The 22,394-nt window shown below is 30.0% G+C and overlaps 1 protein-coding gene across 1 annotated transcript in view; it reads right to left on the minus strand.

The window, feature by feature from the left end:
- The window catches only part of LOC107456506 (uncharacterized), a 75,466-nt gene that overhangs the window by 13,569 nt on the left and 39,503 nt on the right, over nucleotides 1-22,394 (minus strand). Inside the window, exon 3 of the mRNA XM_016074380.4 lies at nucleotides 5,077-5,303. Within this exon, the coding sequence (XP_015929866.2) occupies nucleotides 5,077-5,303 (227 nt within the window). The remainder of the gene's footprint in view (nucleotides 1-5,076; nucleotides 5,304-22,394) is intronic.

The following is a 22,394-nucleotide window of genomic DNA, read 5'->3' on the forward strand; positions in this document are numbered from 1 at the left end:
GAAACTAAATAAAAAAGTTACATTTTCCAACATAAAAACTATAAATCACGTTAATTAAGTTTGATAATTTATAAAAGAAATTCAAAATGAATAATCTAATAGCTTCCTGCACGAACTGGAAAAAAAATCCGATTTTTACGAGATGACAGAAGCATTAAGTCACTCTTGCACAGTAAGTAAATAAATTCACTGAAAAGAACTTATAGAGATTTTTTATAATCAATGAAGGCTGACAGAATGCAATAGCTATATTATATAGCTATTATATAGTTATAGTAGATTGAATTCATAGTTACGAACTTAAATTAGCTGCAAATATTTTTGTTCATTTTATAAACTATTCGCCATAAAGCAATAATGAAATAGAAAGATTAAAACTCATTAAAAAAAAATTGCACCGACCACTATTTAGTTTCCTTACCACTTAAATTCTCAAGTAAACGATAACCGGATTAAGAAAAAAAAAAACTATTTCCGTTGGTACCTTAAAAGCAAAGTTTCTAAAATATACAAAAACGAAAAGAACTTTTGATTAAATCCGAAGAAGCTGGAAAAATCAAGCAAAAGTACCAGGAAAGTAAATTCAGTAGATGTTACTGTAGAAGTAATCCTCAAGTGGTCTAACCCAACAAGATTAATTTCATAAGTCCATGAACTTTGAGAAAGTCTAAAAATGGAAGAAATTTTGATCCTTGCCCTACTTAAAACCAATACAGTTTAACCCTTTGCAATTCTGAGTACTTTAACATTCTGTTTGAACACAAAATTATTTAAAATACATAATACAGAACTTTTAAAACTCTTAAAATAATGTTGTTGGTAATGATTAAGGTATAAATTTTTTTAATTTAAGGGGGTTAAAGTTAATAGTGCCCCAGAGACGATACATCGGAGTGCAAAGGTTTAAAATAGACTCGGAAGATGCCTAAGCAATCCTTCACCGTGTGTAAATGCTAAAAATCTTCTGTACTTATGCATATAAGACATACCTAACGTGACCGATGGCAAAACGTGATCTGGCTTGCAACTCCCTCATAAGACAAGGCAACGATGCAGGCAATGACAGATTAGTAAATTAAATTAACATTTGCGAAAGCAATAAAATCTACACGACTAAAAAAAAGCACGTCCAGAACAAGAAACCATTTCAATATAAACTACAAAAAAATAAATGAGTTAAAAAAATAAATCACTGACGTATCTGTGTCATTAGATGCCCGATGCATCTTAGTTTCAAAATGATTGTTTGAAAGCGGCAATCGAGCAAAACCAAAGATCTCCTTTAAAATGAAAATTAGACAGACAACAACGATAGCTAGAGACGGAGGGAGGTGACGATTATTTGAACCAGAACGGTTTCAGCCACTTCGAACGATTAGTCACCTACAAGTTCTGAATCATCCAAGCAAATCCACACTTTCTCTCTTTAATAACTGAGGTAAAAGGTCAGCAGGTGTTATGGCAGCAACTCATCCACACTCCACCGAATCGAGAAAAAGAACAAAAAGAGAAAATAGCTCCGAATGTTCGATGACTCGGTTTTTGGGGGATGCCGATGATTTACCAAAGAACTTGATAAACATAATCACGAACTTCCGGTCGGTAGTCTTCGGCAGGTACGGGCTACCTACCTCAACGGAATTGGAGTATGAGTCACAAGGAATACTTCCAGGTCTCCTTCCCCACCCCTCATTTTTTAATCTAAAGAGGATAACTTGTCAAACGGAAGGAAGCGGATACAGGTAGAATGGACCGTTGAACATCAAAGGAAATTCGTGCACCCTCCATAAATTATTCTAAAACTGTCACCATAAATAGTCCTTAGACAATTTTGAAGATATAAGTCTGAGTTTTAATAATCTAACTGTCTGAAAAATTGCGATTTATTGTCAACTTTATTGAAATTTTACTTTTACTTTAAAATATTAAAAAAAAAAAAAATTACTAATTTTGTTATTCTAAATATTTGATTAAGTTTACAACATCAACAATTTAAGCACAAAGACCATACATATTCAGAACATTAAGATGTCAATGAAAAGTCAGAGAAAAAAATTTCTACGCCTCACCTTTATTAACTATCAGCGTTAAAAAAAATAACTTCATTTCATTTGGTTTAAAACTATTTAATTACACCCCCTGTTTTGTCAAGTTTTGAGCTTTGACGGACCGTTTCATTAATTTTTTAACCTTTAAATCTCACTTCTATTTTTTTTTTTATGATATATTCCACTATCTCATAAAGAAATTGATTAATTAAATGGTACAAAACTCGGAACTAGATAAATTGTGTCAAAATAAAATATTTCGTATTCGAGGCAACATAATCAAACGGTATTTAAGTCAAGTTTCGCACTTTTAAATTTAAATTTGTCAAAACACAAAAAAAAGGTAAAATTACTGGTTGTTTAATTAAAAAAAAATAATAATAAATAAAAAATTTTGTTTTTTTCGTTAAGAGGCGAGTTTAGCCGTAAACAAAATAGCAAAAATAAGTCTTCTTTTGATGGAAAGCAAACTTAATTTTTTTATTTAATTTATTCTTTCATTTTTTAAAATTTTTTTTTTAACTATTCTTATTTTTATTAATTTATTCATTTTTCTCACGAGACATATATTTTCGGGAAAAAAATTGCAATAATGGTTAGAACAAACCCGAAAAAATAAATTCCGCGGAAATATCAGTTTCAATGTCAAATCGTCTGGATTTCCGCTGTTTCTCGAAGAAGTAAATATCTCATTTTAAAATGAAAATTTACTTAGAAATTAACATCATAAATAGACCCAGAATAAGACAGACGGAAAAATTAGTCGTATCCATATTCAATGGAATAAAACTAATTGAAGTTCGGGGGACATTATTAAGAAAAATTTAACAGACATTAATGGCATAAAATTCGCTTAATCAAGCTATTTGTATACACATTTGACCTTCCACTTAACTTCGCGAACGAACAACAAAAGAAATCGTCTGCCAATTAATGATGGCATCACGTGACAGTAAATAAATCGTGTGCGTAGTGCACAGAAAATATGACAGATGTCACTAAATGAAGGAAAGGGACGATTCTAAAACAATGGATTAGTCAGAAATTGAGAAGATCTAAAAATACGACTCATAATATTCAAAAACTTTTGTGATAAAACCGGTCGTTGACTCATCTGGTTACAGGCACTTTACTTTATGGATTATCTTCATGCTCTCGAGTAGTTCATTTTTGTTTTTTTAAAACCGCAAAAGCTCGTGACTGAACCAAGAAGTTATATTTACTATTCTTAAGACGTTTTATCTACCTATACCATAACAGTTTAAATGAAGGTAAAACTTGCGGTTTAGTTCAGTTAAAACAATCAAGACAATCTCAAATAATCGCAGCATATCGCCTAAGGTAAAATGATTAAGCCGAAATTGTAACTTCGAAAACATTAATAGTCAAAACACATACATCTTGATGAAGTCTATTTTTCTCTAGTTATTTTTTTTTTTTTTTTTTTTTTTTTTTTTTTTTTAAAAATAGAATCTTATTGCATCTTTATTTTTTTTCAGTAGCCAATTTAAATTTTAAAAGTTGAAATTTTATATCTTTATTATCTTTACGCTGGTTTAACAATGACAATATAAACGTTCCAATATTTTTAAAAATGGTAGGAAAAAAAAGAAAGAAAAAAATTCTTACAACTGCAACTTTAAAGTTACACTTAAATATTTAATAATTTATTTAAACAAGCAAAAAAAAAATTTAGGGCATGAAAATATATACATATATTTTCTATTTTTTTTCAAAGGCTGAATTTCTTATGTATTTTCTTCTTTAAAAATATGCAATATTTCCTCAGACGCCGAAAAATTAAATCCTATTGAAATAAATGTCTCAGTGAAGAATATGGATTTAAAGAAATGGAATTGAAGTCATTTACGCGAAAATCCATTTCACATTCAGAACACCGAGAATTGCTTTACATTTAAATAGCTTCCATTTCAAAACAGAACATGTAGTAGATACACATCCATAAAGAAACAATATTGTCTTGTGCCATAACAATTTAAAAGACTCGAAGAAACAGAGTCAATAGAATAATTTTTCAGAATCTTTAGAATTTTTACGATTTGAAAAACCCCGTCTAAAGAGAAAATGAGAATAAAAAAATACATTCTAACAGCTATTAAAAAGGCGAGCCTAGGATTTCAATCAAGGATCCTGAAAAAGACAGAAGTAATTCAATGAAAAAAGATCCCTTTCAGCAGCAGTTGCTTGTACTTATGTTTCTGAGCGATAGATGGCGATCCGGAATGGGCTGACATTTATCTTGTCAGCCGCATTTAATGGCCACATCGAATGAGTATTGGGGGAATGGGAATATCTCAGGGGTGCAGTTGAAGCACATATCCCTTCAAACATAAAAAAGGGTAAATAGAAGCATCACTTCAACAGTTAATGCAATTAAAGAATTTGTTATTGACAGCCGAATATATAGCCTGTTTTACAACAGATAACAAAAAGCTAACTTTCTCTTAGTAAATCAAATTATTTACTTTAAAAACATTTAATAAGTAGGTACTTTCGGTTAGCCGGGCTCAAGTAAATTCAACTAGTTCTTTTCTTCTTTTTTTTTTTTTTTTTTTTTTTTTTTTTTTAAGCAAAATTCTATTTTAAATGAATTTAAAAAAAAAAAAAAATAGTTGAATTTATTTGCGCCCAGCTAAACGAAAAGTACCAAGATTTTTCTATTTAAAGAATTTTTTTTTTTAGCAAACGATAAAAAGCAAACGATATTCAAAAAGCAAACGATTTTTAAAGCAAACGATATTCAAAAGTAGACCTCAAAAATTCATTAAAAATATGATTTATTCCTTAATGGAAAAACAATTCATTAAACGATAACAAATTATACACGAATTTGTTTAAAAATTGTTTTCGTTACGACTAAATTCTGAAATTTATATAACAAGCAAGTAATAAGGATCTGATGCATTTTCAAATGCTTGCAACGACAATTAGATGTTTTAAGGGAACTATTTCGAACAATTAAAAGAAAAATTCTTGAAAGATAAAAGTGAATATTTGATGAACTAACCTGTTGTCCAGATAGCCTTGTCTGAAAATCATCACTAATCCTCCGCAGGGACCTGCCAATGTCTCGCAGTACAGCATGATCAGGAGGCAGGTTTACTGAGGCAGATCTACTCCTCCGGGGAGAAGCGTGCAGCAGAAGATCGGGCAAGGGCTGAGAGGCTGCTTCTGAATTGAGGCGGCGGCGGTAATCAGCAGAGGGATGAAATGATACATCGGCTTCCGCCATCTCTGTAAAAAATAACAGATATGAGTTTGAGTGATTCAAGTACATCAAGTCTTTTAGATTAGATATTAAAGCATGCTATTTTTATTATTTATAAAATGAATTTAACTAAGCAATCAACGATTTTTAAAGTGGAGACGATTTTATATCTATTAAAAGAGGTACGCAAAAAAAGTTATATATATATATACACACACAAACTTTAAAACAACCAGATTTAATTCCATTTTAAATTATCTTTTGATAACTTGGTAATCTACAATAAAATAATGCCAATGCAAATATTTCTTCAAAGTGATAAAATGCATCTAAACTGGCTGCAGCGATAACAAAAACACAAATATTTTCATGCAAATTGCTTAATACTGCCAATAGAACTTCTTTCAATGGCAGTGTAAATATGTAAACTGCTAAAGACAGTGTTTTTGATTGATTTCTGGAGGAGGCACGCGACACCAGACAGATTGCTTACGTTTTTATCAATTTTGATAAAGTTTTCTTTTTTCAATAACCTTGAAAACATTTTTAAGTAAATAAAATCTTGATTGTGGGTTTTCAGTCAAGTGGTTTAAAAAGTAATCCAGTTTTAAAGTTCAGAATAAATAATCTAAACTTTATTTAAAACAAAATTTGCTCCGAACATTGCTGTGAGTATGAATTTTTAATATTAAAGTGCGAAAAAGTACAAATAAAATACATTATTCTGACAATTAATCAAATTCTAAATAAAGTACTGTTCAACTGCGAATCATCAAAAACTACGATATTTTTTGCTAGTATTTTGTATTAGATAACTCACTGATGCAAAAATTTGTCCTTTCAAAATCAGAGCAATAATTCTTTTAAATAGTGAAACATGCATTAAAATAGAAGCTTTCAAAAATGCACTAATTACGGCGAAATTAGAAAATGCAGAAAACTAGTTTTTAAGTCCCCCCCCCCCACTTTTTAACACATTTTTAATATAAGATTTAAAGAAAAGTATAAGTCAGTTGGAGTAAAGATGGTAATACATTCGTTTGCAGGTTATAAAAAATTTGAGAATTTAAGAATTTTTTTTTTAAAGTTTTTAATTAGAACCTTTTTTTCAATATATAATATATGAAAACATGAACATAAAATTTTATCTGCACATTAAATCTTAGTTTTTACATGTCTTAGTCGTTAAAAACAAAATAAAATGCATACCGATTAACAAGATATAAAATAATTACATTTAATACCATTCTCGAAAAAAATAATAAATTAGGAAATAATTAATTACAATCAATAAATACAAATTAAAAGCCGAAACGAGAAATGTTCCGTTTTCATGCAATTAAAGATGACATAAAAAGGAGAAGAAAAAAAAAAACTTTGGAGCAAATTAAATGAAGTGCAAACGATAATATATATCACAAAGCATAAAGTCGATTTAGCAAACGATATAAATTCATCAAGTCAAAAACGAAAGCTGTAAGAGGAAGAAACAACTGCATTATGAAAATAAAGAGAGAAGATAGGAGAGAAAGAAAAAAAAAGATGGCGTAAGAGGTGGTGGGAGGACGACAGAAGACATTAAAACGGGACTCGAGTGATCTGGTCTATTGTGAATGGGTACAATTAATAACGGGGGAGCGACCATAATGACGACCATGCGCCAAAATTAATGCAGCGTGACTGAGCTTTTATTTCTCTCTCAGAGAAAGGGTTGCCGCTAGACTATTTCAATATTGGCGATCGAAATTTGGGAGGAAATCAGTTTTGCTACCTTTCTTTCAATATATAGAAGGGAAAAAACTCGTTACGATAAATACAAAGGGTTACGTTATTCTTGTAATAATTAGAAGAAATGAAAATTTTTAAGTTAGTTAAAAGATAAATAAAAACTTTCATAGAGTAAAATTTGACATTAAGTTTTAAAAATGAATCTGATTGGAAAATCTTAGTTATCTTTGAGACAATAAAAAAGAAATAAGTTTTAAAAATTTTTTATTTTACGTTATTTACTTAATGAATTTTTAAACCAAAACAAATAAAAAATAATAATAATAATCTTTAAAGGAAAAATAGTGCTAGAATCACTTAGAAGCGTTCCTAAAATATATTTTCTTTCTATCTGCTCTAGCAATTTTACTATATACTTATGTGCAAGTTCGCTTTCCAGATTTTAAACTGAAATTTTTATTATAAAAATAGGCAAAAATAATAAAATATCAACTCGCACAGAAAATACAACAGTTGATTTATTTAATTAATCTTAATAAAATTGAATCTAATGAATTATCTTTCTTATTTCATCCTAAATCGTTATAAATGCATTTCAATACCGACGAAAGTTCTTCTCCAGTTTAATTTCTTGTTTATTTAATTAATCTTAGTTCGTCATTTAATTAATCTTAATAAAGAATTGAATCTAAATTATCTTTCATATTTGATCTTAAATCGTTGTAAATGTATTTGAATATCGAGAATAGTCCTTATGGATGAACTTGACAAACGGACAAAATCACTAGAATGATGCAGGTCTCTGAAATCAGGATAGAATGACAGCTATGTATCATGGAAATATTTAAAACTTCCCCGGGTATAACCGCATAATTATCGATATCACCGCGATTAATTGTCAGTTTTTTACTACACCTCAATAACAAGGTAACGTTTTGTAGAATGTTAATCAATAAAATGATAACATCTACAAAAAACGCCAGTTTGCATGAGAGGTTTTATTACAAAACCAGGCACGTACGGGGTCGCGAAAAGGGGCGATTCCCGCCAGGCAAACCCCGCCAAAAAAGAAGAACAAAGACATAGACAGTGGGCTCATAAAATTGCGAGGGTGCCATCCTGTTGATGGGGTCTAGTATAATAAACACGGCATTTCTCTCGATATGTTGGCGAGACGGAGAAGCTTTTTATATTTATATCTGAAGGCATTCATTTCGCGCCATGCTGGACCAGCTTTCTACTCCTTTTCTGCAGTGCTCTGGATGGGTGCTAAAATAAATATAAAAATGTTATGGATGGCCATAACGACTTTGCACACTCTTCGCCAAAATGCCGCTTCACTGTAGTTTATTCCCTTTTTTTCTTCTTTTAAAAAAAAACATTAAAAAATATATACACATCTACAGTTTGGGGAATGGATAGAGTGATTTTTATTCAAAAGACTTGCAGCAATAAGGAAGGAGTATATAAAATGCAAATAGCCGAGTTGAAGAGCACTTTATTTTACACGAAGACAACGCGAGTTACTCTAGCACTATTCAAACATCTTAAGAAGAGCATATACTTCGGGAGAAAGACGTCACGGCAAATTCAGTTTTACCTACACTATTAATCTTAAATTTAAAATATAGAGAAAAGAAAATTCAGATAAACCCGAAATAAACCATAAAATTTTAAATACTAAAAAGAAAAAGATCAAAATGCAAAGAAATTGTGGCAAGATTACAGAGTAGAGAAGTAATCGTACCATATTATGTATGCATTTTGATACGCCGAGGAAAAAAACAAAAACATATTATATATATATATATATATCCCCTATATATTATCACCTTTATATGTTAAATTTTCTCATTTTATCGACATGAACAGGCTATAAGTATCGGACCAAATTCGTAATTGAATTCTAACGAATTAACAAGTTTTGCGTTAAAGGAATAAGACAATCGTAGAAACAAATACAATTCTTCAATAATAGAGCAATCAAGTCAGTATGTCAAACCGATTTAAAGCTTTGTTTAAAAAATTTTATTAGTTCCGCAACATAGTTTTATGAAATAAATAACTCAAAGATTTAGTTAGTATTGAGCCAAATTAAAAAAAATATAAAAATATTTTTGCAAATAAATAAAAAAAAATTTATATATATTTATACAGTGATTTGTAGTTAAGATATCGAAATAAGAACTAATCAATCCCAATCCTTCCCCCATACATTTAGATATTCAGAATACAAAATTTTGATCCAACTCCGCACAATTTTTTTCATTTTTATAACTATAGTTTGCATTTTATAAGTAACCTTTCACTTTCAAATGGAAAGAAAGATTGTATTTTTCGAACATTAAAGTATCGAACTCAAAGTAAAATATTCCTCAGGAAAATGTTTCCTCTTCCATATATATTGAGCAACTCCAAACTTCAAGTATCTGCTTTCCAAAGTACAAAACTTAAGTAACACAAAATATTACATAAAACAGCCGCATTTCTTGTTTATGGGTTCACCCTGCACATATTGAAAATTCTAGAACCTTCCTGTATGTATTTAAATGAAAAATAGAGAACTCTTTATATTTCATATGAATTTCAGAACTCTGGGGGCGAATAGATTCTGCAGACTTATTTACCGTGTTTGATACAAGAAGCTACATATCAAAGTACGCGTTTTTACGATCTCAAAACCCCACACCATCACAGAACCCCCACCCCATAGAGAAAGAGAATAGAGATCCGCAGCGTGGTTTCCCAAACAAACTGCAACAAGAAGTTAGCTTTTTATAACCATTTGATTCCCCTTTTCCGCAGCAAGGGTCTATGGGGCCATAAAGAAAAGTTCGGTTTTTATGGAATCTCTGCCAAACGCGTGTTAAGATGGAACATTTTCGATTTCCAAAAATGTGATGTAATACTTTTGACCGAGGTAGTCGTAAAAACTCAGAGGGGGTGGTAATTTTGCTACTTCACGCCAAGAAAAATAGATTCGAATCGAAAAATTTGACACTGCTCAAAATAGCCATAAATGTCCGAGAAGAGTTGGCGGGAGACTTTAAAAACTAGATTTCTGCAGAGGATGGACGATGTTTATAACAGTCCGTTGACAGTTATTTCAAACAAACTTATAACTGAAAACCATAACTTAGAAGCAAATAGATTCGACTACAGTTTCTAAAAAAACTTAAAATCTCGGGCTATAGATAGGCCAGTTTTAAAGTGAGCTAAAAGATTGGATTTGAAACTATGAAAGGGAATTAAGATTCTTTTTTTTTAAAGATACGTTATATAATATAGTGTAATGTACTATATCGCGCTGGCCGAACGTAAATAAAAATGTAATATAATAATAATAACTTAAATAACGCCAGTCATTTTCTATAATAAACACAATAACACAACAGCAATTTCGAACGAATTCGTTTAAAATAGTTCACAATTGCAACTTTTAATTTTTGCTTTTTTTTATACACAAAAAACAAAATAATAAAACAAATAATTATTTGCTTGATTTGAACAAATAAGAAACTTATTTCAAATTAAAAAAGTCAATTACGAACAAATTTTAACAGTATTCGTATCCAAGTTAAACTTCTTTTTGACATATACCAAATTTAAAGTGATTATGTAAAAAATATGCATTTGCAGAAATTAACTTGAAATTTTAAATATCTATGTATGCCAATTTATTTCGATTTTTTTTTAATATTTTAATTTAATTTTGAGATGAAGAGATTTTTTAAATTTTTCAATAAACTAATTAAACTCGTCAGCGAATAGCAAATCACTCTTACAAATCACAATCACTTAAAACTTATTATGTGCAAAAACTAGCAGTGTGAACAGATAAACTCATAACATATACAAATATGTTTAAAAATAAATAAATTAATAAAATTTTTCAATAAAAATCTAAAACTCTAGTTTAAAATACTAAGTGTAAGTAAGTGATTAACCTGGGAGGAAAAAACACCCACTATTGACTTTTATTTTAAGTGGAAGTAATAATAATATAAATAATAAAGAATTTAACAGTTTTGGCTGATTTTGAGATGAAGATAATTTACTTTTCTTTAAACAATTTAAGTAAACAAATATTTAAAAGAACTAACAAAACAAATCACTTCAAAAAAAAAAAAACATTGTTATTAAGAGTTAAGCACAAAATCAATAAACTGAACTAAATTATAAACCTTTTTAATTCCAAGAAAAACAATCAACATCCATCGTTCTAAAGGCACGTGAAAATTTAAATAAACGTGTCCCATATTTCACAAAAGTAAACACATCGACTAATGATTCTGCAGACGAGTCTACGTTTCCGCCATTAAAATTTCTCGCCAAAATGCAAACAAATATCCATTAAACCGGTTGTATTTTAATCCACAGAAGGGAAAGATCACAAAACTTTCAAATCTCAAAGCATACCTTCATTAGCAGGAGGAGCTTTTTTCGATACCGCAGTCATCATTGGCGATACAAATCAGGAGATTTTGGGTACAAAGAAAAGCACTTTGCCGAGCCCTCTATATCAACATTAGAAGTTAGAAACTTGGGAAGCATTCAGACAAGTAAGGAAGCGGTCAAAGACAGTACTTATCCTCCCTTATACTATAGATTTTAAGCAAACACAAAGTTGGCGCCAAATTTCGAAGAATCCGCGTGCCAAGTGTCTTTTGAGAAGGAAAAGGGTTTTTGAAAAATCTCACTGCAAATCAAACACTTTCTCTAATTTGAAACAAAATTAACTTTTATAGAAAAGTGTCCAAGATACAACATACATTTCATATTTACTTTAGTATAAAATTTAGACTTATGAAAAATCAGTTGAAGTTTGAATATACGCAAATTAATCAGTGAAATATAGATGAAGAATTTATCAATGTTACTTAAAATAAATAAATAAATAATAAAAAAACGTTATTTTTCTTTTTACAGAAGAATTACAAAATTTTAAAATTAGAAAAAAAAATTGAATTTTTTTTTTAAATTTGCCATAAATAATATAAAAATGTCTGATAGCGTATTTTATAATAATTTTATGTATCGATTTTTGAAACTAACTAGAATTTTATTTTTAAATAGTCTCAAAAAATCTTATTAAATCATAATACTTTTAAAAAATATCAATTGAAAATAATATATCCCATTTTTAAGAGCGAAACTTTTGTTATGTAATAAGAGTAAAATTATTGATGAAATTAATTTAAATCTTAATTTGTTCCAAAATTTTTCCTTACCTGAAAATCTTTAATTCAATTAATAACTTACCCATCTTTTTCTAATAATTTAATACATAAGTTAATTTCTTAAAAATAAATTTGACCACGACGAATGGTGAATAGCTAATGAGTGAATAGCTTAAAAAATAGTTTTTTTTAATCAGTATATATTTAATGATATTTACGATATTTTAAATCAAACATTAATTTATATATATATATATATATATATATATATATATATATATATATATATATATATATATATGCTAGTTTTTATTTCCAATTTGTGACTTTCACTTTTTAGAGCTTCGCATTTTACCCTGCTTTTGCACATTTTCAGACTAATACGGCCTAGCGCAAACCAAAAATCGGAACTCTTTTTGGACATAACGTAAATCTTTAATGTCAAACACAGTAACGCTAGCATATGTCATTTAAAATTTCCTATTACCCACAGAAAATCGAAAAAGTAGTAAATCCCATTTTAAAATCGATACAAAACATTCATACATTTCGATATCTGAAGTACAACACCCTTCTAAATCCATTATCATGGTTTTTGTGGCATGAAGTCTATTTTCAAAATCCAAAACGTCAACCAGTCAAAATCCATTATATTTCAAATGCAAATTTCGATTCGACTTTTGAAAACTTTGAAATGCAATAAATAAAAAAAAAGACACAGACGCATCTTCTTCCTGCACGTATAAGGGGCGTACCCAGCCACCGCAAAACCAGCCACATTTTATGCAAAAATAGACCCATTATTTGGAGGGTTTGAAAAGTATTCTTCCACCGAAAAAGGAAGCATCTTTCACAGTCAACGGTGTCGTCAAGTAGAGGAAGAACGCAATATATATCATACAAGTGCAAACAATAGCCTAGCTTTTGCAGCTAATGTAAATGGGTATCGTTCTTCGACCATCCCCTCCCACAATACCTCCCGTTCACAAGGGTATATTTCTCTTCAGAACAACCCCCCCTCCCTCCAGAACATGCAAATTGCCCCAACGAAGGATGGCACTTTAAGGTTCGCGATTCATCTAGGCTGTATCACTAACATATAAATATAAACAGGGCCTTATATTCTGCTATAGATTTAAATGGCCTGCCATACGTTGCCACTCGAAGATGCATAGTAGACCATCCATTTCGGCGGTTTGTTGTATATGGGGGTGGTGTGCATCATCTTCGAACATGACAGTCGAGCATTCTAGAAATCTGCATACGAATCGGCGGATAACAAAGGGTAAAAGGGGATATTAAAACGGTTACAGTTATGGAGGGGTTATCAATCACCGTTTAAAGATTTATCCTCAAATAAATCAGATATGAATATGGATTCGAGACGAGTAACGATAATCTGAAATCGGGGTATTGTTTTAAGCATATTGCCTCGATTCATGAGCAATTTTCCTATCGGAAAGAATATTTTTTATATGAGTAATCAAAATTTCACAAAAGTAACTAATTGTATTAGGTAAAGTTTAATGGCATGTGGGTAAGGATTGGCTATACTGCGTAAACAAAAAGTACATTTAACACTCCGATTAAACGGTGTTGTAAATTAAATACAACTTAAAAAAATACAGAAAACGATGAACGATCACTGGAGTACCTTGGGCCTTTTGGGAAACATGTTCACCAAAAACAAAAAGTTTTTGAGATTTTAAAAAAGAAATTTAATTCGTTTAATTTTCTAAAATATATAAATACGCGCTTTTTTAATTTTTTAAAAAAAATTAATGAATGAAACTTATAACATAATTACGTACTTTTTTAAAAATTTGCTTCGAATACATCATATACTGATTAAATAATATTATTATTATTACTTCTCATAAAAAAAATTGCTTTAACATTAATTTTAATAATTTTCCACTTATCAGTAATTTCACTTTAATTTATAGCTCTAATAGTTTATTAAGATGAATTAAATTCAATATTTGACAGCATACCAACTTTTTAAAGCAAATAGAATTTTTTTTAAATTAATTCAACTCAATTTTCGATATGTAAACATCAAATAACAATAATTTACACGACATACATGAAAAGTTATGAAAAGAAGTACCATTTACTTTTCCAATACAAAACTATAGCTTTTTTTCTCCTGCAATCTCAGAGCAGTTAAAGTGACAGTGACAAATGAGGGTGCGGATCAAGGATATTAGGAGTGGACGCCTAAGTCACGTGGGCATGTTTAGACAAATATCGGTTTCTTTTTCTTCCTTATCAAACTACAGTCCGATTGAAAATTCAAAAAAATATTCTATCAAGCAGAACAAAACGGAACACACCCAAGCAACGGAAATGACTGGATGTAACTCTAAATTGCAGGTAACTCGAACATGACAAGACAAACGGTAAATAAGTTCTGAGCACCCCTCCGTAATTCCTGTTCGAGCTTAAAGTGCAGAAAAGCGAACAAAATGAATTATTTAGTCATGCTATACATGATATAACAAGATTTGACAAGCTAAAATTATTTTTTACCCATTATAAAAAAAATATAAATAAATTTTTTTTTTTTTTTTAATGAATGAGTAACTGGAAATTGTCGAGTAAAAGAAAAAAAAACTTTTAGTTTATTATTCGTTTTATTCTTAATGCATCATTGTTATATTTACAATTGAAACTTTCAGAAGAGTATTACAAGAGTTTCAAGTTTAATATACTTAATTTGCCTAATTGATATTAATTTATTCGTTGTTATGATTATATTTATTCGATATTTTAATATCTGTTGAGGTGTTAAGACGAATATTTTACGAATTAGAAAATGAATTCCTACCGAAGTATCACAATGTAAGTTTATTATAAGTGAATTATTTTCTATTTAATGCATAATTATTTTTGTCTTTTAAAAATAAAATTATTATTACAGTATTTAGACTAATAGTCAACTGTCATTACATACATATTTAATAGTAGTTATTCTTATGTTTCATAACTCTACTTTTTAGAGTAATATCTTATAGAATATATTTTTCAACTTTTTAGAACATATTTAGCTCTGAAGTTGTTATCTCGAAAATTAGCAATCTTGAAATTTTTTTAGCGTGTCTTCAACTTTGAGATATCGAGAGTATATATAAATATATATCGTATATATACATATAAACTGCCAGACAATAAATTTTATTAAAGTAACTAGCAACGAAACATAATATTTGTTTCAAAAAGAATAAAATCTCATTGGATTTTAATAATAAATGCTCTATCTATTCCACCACATCTTTCAAAAAAAGAAAGAAAAAGTCATATCCCTAAATCGTACTTGTTTGCTGGCAAGACCTTTACAGACAAAAATTGATTTTAAGGGGGAGGAAGAAGGAAAAAAAAACGGATAAAATGAAAAGCAATGATTTCTCTTTCTTTTGGAATTTTCATACGCTAGTCGATAGATGGCTCTGTCATCGCGGGCATGGTTAAAACGAAATACATTTTTCCGCCACTCTTTTTCGTTTCTAGTTTCGCGCTTTTGAAGGAAAAGAATGAGCGTTTGTTGTTTACATTTGATCCATTTTTAGCATGTAGCAATTAAGCAGAGCGCTCTTTTAATTCGTAAAGCGCAAAATTAAGTTATCAGTCGAGATTAGTATCTTTCTAAATCAGGCGTTAAATAACAGCCGTATGAATGATGGAAAAGTATACTTTAAATGGTGCTTGAAATTAAAAACGATTAACCTAGATTGTGATAGAATACATTTAAATATGATCCTAGATAAAAAAAAAAAAAAAAAAAAAAAAATACTAATTTATCTAAATAGAAACACGAGTTCGGAGAAACGCCGAACTTAGCTGCGCACAGCATGTTAAATTAACATTTAAAAGGTCAAACCTCATGAACTAAGTAAGTATAAAATAATTGGTATAATTTAATCTTGGCACAATATATATATATATATATATATATATATATATATATATATATATATATATATATATATATATATATATATATAAATTACTTTTCTCTCAATCTTTGGGTCTTTAATTCCCTGAATTTTTTCATACCTCCCTGAATTAATAGCAGGCGGTGTAAATCAAATAAATTACTTCTAAAGATTTCGTTTAAAAATTCCAATGCATAATGCACAATTAAATAACGTAGACCCTTTGCGTAAAATAGGAATATGAAGTTGAATTTTTAATTCTTAAATTAGAGTAGGGATGTTACGTTAATTCTATTAAAACCAATTTAGAAAAACAGAAATGAATCATAATTGAATATGCATCATTCTATTATGTTTTGAAAAAATAAAAATTTCATTGAATTTTCCTGTCTTAATCGTTGTCACGAATTTTTACTATTCTTAAGGATACATCATTATGCATTCACTAACTTTTCAATGAAACCCCAACAACAAATCAACAAGTTAACATGAACTTACTCATCTTTCCACACAGTTCTTTTTTTCCCACACAGAAATAAATGCCTTCTAGGCAGATAGATAAAAAAGCCACAAGTAAGCGCATTTAATCCGAACACCTTTTTTTACTTAATCCCTAAAACCAAAAGACCCATAGATGTCAACGATTGAAAAGAAAAACCATACTTTTAATCCTACGATTAGGTATCATTTTATAGCGATCCGGGAAAAAACATCACCCGAAATCCCGGTACACCCACACCCAAATTGGTACTCCGTGGGCTGAAGACACGTGAGCACCACAAAAAAAAAAGTCCCTAGTTGTCTAAAAAGACCTAGAAACACCCTATTATGCGCCCTGTGGGTTTGTCATAATTTGTATTCTCTGTGCATGCGGTGAAGTGGCAGCCTGGAGCAAAAACGTGTTTAGGATTATTAGAAGTGATAGGAATCAGCGGATATTTACATACCTAACGCACGCTAAGATCCCAGGGAGTGGGGTTTATGAGGTTTTTGCCTCACCCTATACGAGATAGATGTTCCATTCATAAGAATGAAATTGGCACTTTTTTCTAATTTATCTAATTAGAATGTTATCTAAGATAAATATTTTTGACTAGAAAATTACAACATAATTAAAATAAAATCAGTTTTCGAAGATTATGTAAACATTTATAAAAAGCAAATATCTTCTTAACATTACGTTTATAATAATTAACAAATTTTGAACTTCAAAGTTTATTGAAATATGATAATTTGTAATTCTAAAAGTTTATATATTTTTCAAAACCAGGATAGCAAAAAGCAACGAATGCTCCACCCGAAAATTGCACCTCTTTTTTTTCTCTGGCTCAATTTCGATGCAAATTATTGCGGACATTACAATCGTGACCAGCTATCGTGGTGGCATCCACATACAAAATTTCGTGTGATTAATTTATAATAGCACATCTTAATGAAAGTTACGAACAAATGTTTTTTTAACAAACTATTTTATTTGGAGATCAAAGGGCAAGAACGGTTTGTGTCCATGAAAGCTGATTCTGGGGAAGAAAACAAAAAGAACTTAAAGACGGACAAGAACAGTTTTTCCAGAGAACGGCCGATCTTTACTGTGTAATAACTCTTGGGAACAACCGATTTCCCACGTCAAAACTTAGTAATTCTCAAAATGCAATCTGCTAGCGATCGAATCGTTATTTGTGGACATAAACAGTTCTGCCCCTTCGATCTCTATTTATGTTCAAGAGTGTCAAATTGTTTTCTAAATTTCGCTTCCAAGAACTAAAACTCAAACTTAAAGCTTTTTTCATTGCGAAATATTTTATTGCAAGCACGTTCTTACTTTGGTTCTCGGATAAAAACGGGCCATAACATCATACTTTTAATCATTAAGAATTAGAAATTATATAAATAATAATTATTGTTACGAACTACCTTAAAGTTAATAACATTGACCATCCTTTTGTAGCAGGTAGAAGACAAGAAACTAACACGTTAAATCGTGTTTGTTTACTTCGAAGCGAATCAGAAGGCTTAAAATCAATTGACACTTACTCAAATAAATTGATGATTACATTAAATTTATAAATACACTTTCAGATCACGCATTGGAAAGAAGGAAGAATAAAAAAAAACTGACTTTTTAACGAGAGTTTTGAAATGAAATGTGTGTTAACAATAATACTATTACTTAATTAAACAGTCCAGAAAGTGAATTTTCAAGGTGATTGGAATATTAATGTCTCGCACGTGCTGATTTGGATAGACGCCAACTCTCCATGTAATGAGGAAATAAAATGATAAACAATAAATCCTTTTTTGATTGAGCATAGACAGAATCAAATATCAGTTTAAAAGTAAACAGCATCAACTTAAACACAGTATTTAGGAAACTTTAGTGAAGACTAATATTAAGGCCTTTCATAAAATATCAATTATTTTTTCTTCTTTTTTAAAACGTTTTTTTTTTTTTTTTTAATTATTCTACAAAATCATTTTAATTTAGTAAATAAATAATATTAAACGTATTAAATTTGTAAACCAATTCATATTTCTAACATTAGAAGTTGAATGAATTCGACGTGGATACGTCAACATCAGCCTTACGATACACTAGCCCCACGAATGCAAGCGTTTATTTATGCCTAATGGTGGTAATTTAAAGGTATACAGAGCAAACGTTAATAAAGCTGGTAAAAAACCATATAATTTATAACATATTGTCCCTTTTTTGAAAGTGTATACATCAATGTTACCAATCTACGAAATCTCATAGAGAAGATTTCAATCACGATGAAAAAAAGTTATTCAAGATGTCAACTCACGCCCCTTCTAAAATGCTGGAGATTAGTAAAGATGAGAAATTTCCGAATCAATTGTAGTACTAATATCTTCATAAAACATAATATTTCTGATTAAAGTCAAGTTACATTCAAATATTAAATAAACTAGAATTGTTAGACTAGAATCGACGTTAGAATTGTTATGGTAATAATAAAAACTAACTTCGTTCCCACTTAAAACAATATACTATATCTATTTTGGCACATTCCCATTATTTACCGTATCACAGAAAAACACTTACAACAAAGTAAGAAAAGCAACGTACTTTAAATGCAATTAAGAAAGATTCTAATAAATCACATTATTTTTAATTACATCTATGGATTGGAAAAAGGTGACACTTAGGCGAATGTCTTCGAGCAATAAGCCATTAGGATCATGACTTTTGTAATAAAAGACAAAATAATTATAGATGAGACAATTAGCTGATGCAACGAGGAAAAAAAAGCTCGAGCAATAAAAGTTCTGCGGGAAATCAAGAAAGTGCCCACTTAATGAACAAGTTCCAAAATCACATAAGACCAACCACTTGCGCAATATCACCCATTTTTCTTCATTTAGGCAAAGCAAAAAGAAATCAATCTCACAGACAACAGAAGAAAAAAGAAGTTCGTCCTCTTTTGACTAATCACCAAACCCCAAGGCCCGATCGGAAAGCATCACCGCGGGGCACAAGTTCAATAAACTTCTTCGCTGCTACCACACTGTCAGGATTCATTAAAAGTGGCCCCCCGGGAGGGTTGGAAATGAGAAAGGTTATAAAAATTACCTCAACAAGTTCACGCATGGCGACGAAATCTGTGCAAGGGTCTAGATAACAGAAAAGACCATCTTAAAACATAAAAATGATGCAGGCGACAATATTCAATTGCAAAAGCTTTGGACTGGTTTTCAGCTCAACTTTTTCCTCTCTGGCGAGATGATGATAGTCATCTTCGCCAATTAGGAAAATATGACACACATTTGGACTTGACCTCTCTGAGTAGTTGCGAAACGATGGGGAAGGAGAAAAAAAAAACTGAGAGTTATTGTAGTTTTTGCACGTGGATTTGTTTACTTCGTTGTGGCGGGAAATCTTTAGAATGTAAACATTCGGTTATCACATAATAAACAGAGTGTTATGACGCAGTAGGATTTACATATAGAGTGCTTATTGTTCTGGCATTTAAATCATTTTATTGCTTTCAGAATTAATATCTAGAACAAATAAATATCTGAAATAAGCATTTAAAATTTTAAGCGTAAGTCATTTTAGAGCGATAAAAAAAAGTTTCGATTAAAGTATAACATAAAACAATTTAATATTGATAATTTTGTGCATCAGACAAAACTTTCAACTCAAAGAAATTACCTAATAATGTAATAACCTTACATTATAAATTCAAGACACGAAAATTGTTTTTTTAACAACTAATATTTAAAATTAATTTAAAAAAAAAATACTGCATATTATGAAAAATTTAGAAACACTTCTTGCACTTACAATACAACGAAAACAAGGTAACAAAAAAAGGTGTATTTTTTAAGCCCTTAGTCTACTATGAGTTAGTAAAAATTTCAGAAAATACCTAGTGATTAAACTATTTAAAAGCCATGCAGGACAAAAATAACAACAAAATGCAAACGGTAATTTGATTTTCATTAAAAAAAAATGTAATGCAGTTTTCCATTGGGGAGGGGGGATGCAACGTTATAAGTTATCGTTAAAGATACCTCCAGATGCAAGGTATTTTAACATAGATTTAACGCTATTTTGAAGTAGCTTAGAGACAACTAAAAATATAGTACATTGTAATGTACCTCCACTTAACATAACAAATGCACGACTGTTAAATTATAAAAATTGTTATTCCAAATAGCCAAACGGATTTTAAATAGCATAAAAACTTATTATTTCAATAAATAACATACATACATATTTCAAAATAAACGAAAAATCACTATTGTCCATACCTACAGTAGACCAATTGAATGATATTTTGGGACAAACAGACATCGAATAATTCCTTACTTTATAGTCATTATATAAAACAATAAATAAATATTAGTGAAATATCCTTTAGGCATATTCATCCACAATTAAAAAGTATCGCCAGTTGGTAAACTTTATAACAAACACAGCGAAACGTCGTTATGTCAATCCAATTTAGAGCTCTGATTGACGATTGATAAAAATTAATAACACTGGTTTTTGATTGACACGTGATTAAAAAATATAGCTTCTCTATTTAAAGAGATAATGTTTAGATAACAATAGATAAAACTAAGTGTTGGCTAGTATTATTCAAAGTGACGCCAACAGGTTGTTTTTTGTTAGACAATTGGCTATTTTCTGCAAGCTATACATATTGACCAACTACTGTTTACAATTGCTAATAGATCACATGACAGAAAGTAAGACGTATTTCATAAAAAAAATACTCGATTTTTAACACGTGAAAAGGGAACTAATGATTTTATGTCTTTTAAAATGTACAATTGTAAAGCGTAGTCGTGACAAAGTATCAAGATATGTTTTACAAAAATAAAACAAGCTTCGTTTCGGCAAGTATAAAACGCAAAATTTTTCGTATTAGCTACTGTAAAAGTGTTTTTTTGGAAAAATTAACTTTAAACCATATTTCAGTACCACAACGCCGTTCTCTTTACTAAGTTCTATATAAAGACAGAATACGACAACAATATGGGACAGAATCTCATGTCAACAAAATATCGTGAGACAAAATCGTATAAAAATACAGTGGGACAAAATCCCACACAAACAAAATAATAACATCGGTCAGAATTTCGTCTTGACCGAATTTAAAGCAAAGTGGGACGAAATATCATGAAGGCAGTATTTTGTTCTAAGACAAATTTCACGACAGCAAAATATCATGAGACGAAATCAAAAGAAGATAAAACAACGCTGAGATAGAGTACGTTACGCTAGAATTATGTTAAAACAGAATACAGATCAACAAAATATCGTGGCAAAACATCATGAAAACAGAATTTCGTCAACATAGAATCTCGAGTTTACAAAATATCGTGAGACGAAATCTCATGAAGACAAAATCTCTCGCAAACAAAAATATCACGAGACAGAATTTTTTATTATGATGGGCTTGCATTTACTCCAGTCAAGATAAATTTCTTAAATCAGACCGCGGAGAAACCTCAAATCGAATTAGATTCTGAGCCGAAAAGTAATAATCTTCAATTAGAAAGCAGAGGAGATAGTGTCTTCCTTCATAAAAGGGCAGAAATAGAGAGTCAATTCCGTATTCTTAAAGCCCAGAGTAGAAGGAGAAAAACTACAACTGCAGGTTTACTTCTGGAAGCCGCTATAACTTCCCTGCCTGGGAACAACCGTGACTGTAAAACAACATTTACAAGGATTTTTCTCGCTTTCATCTTCAACTTGAAATAAGATCTTAACCTAATTATAACGCATAAAATGGTTCTAAAT

The sequence above is a fragment of the Parasteatoda tepidariorum genome, chromosome 3, assembly GCF_982258835.1.
Source record: "Parasteatoda tepidariorum strain Cologne lab strain chromosome 3, Ptep-v5.0, whole genome shotgun sequence".
Taxonomy (NCBI): domain Eukaryota; kingdom Metazoa; phylum Arthropoda; class Arachnida; order Araneae; family Theridiidae; genus Parasteatoda; species Parasteatoda tepidariorum.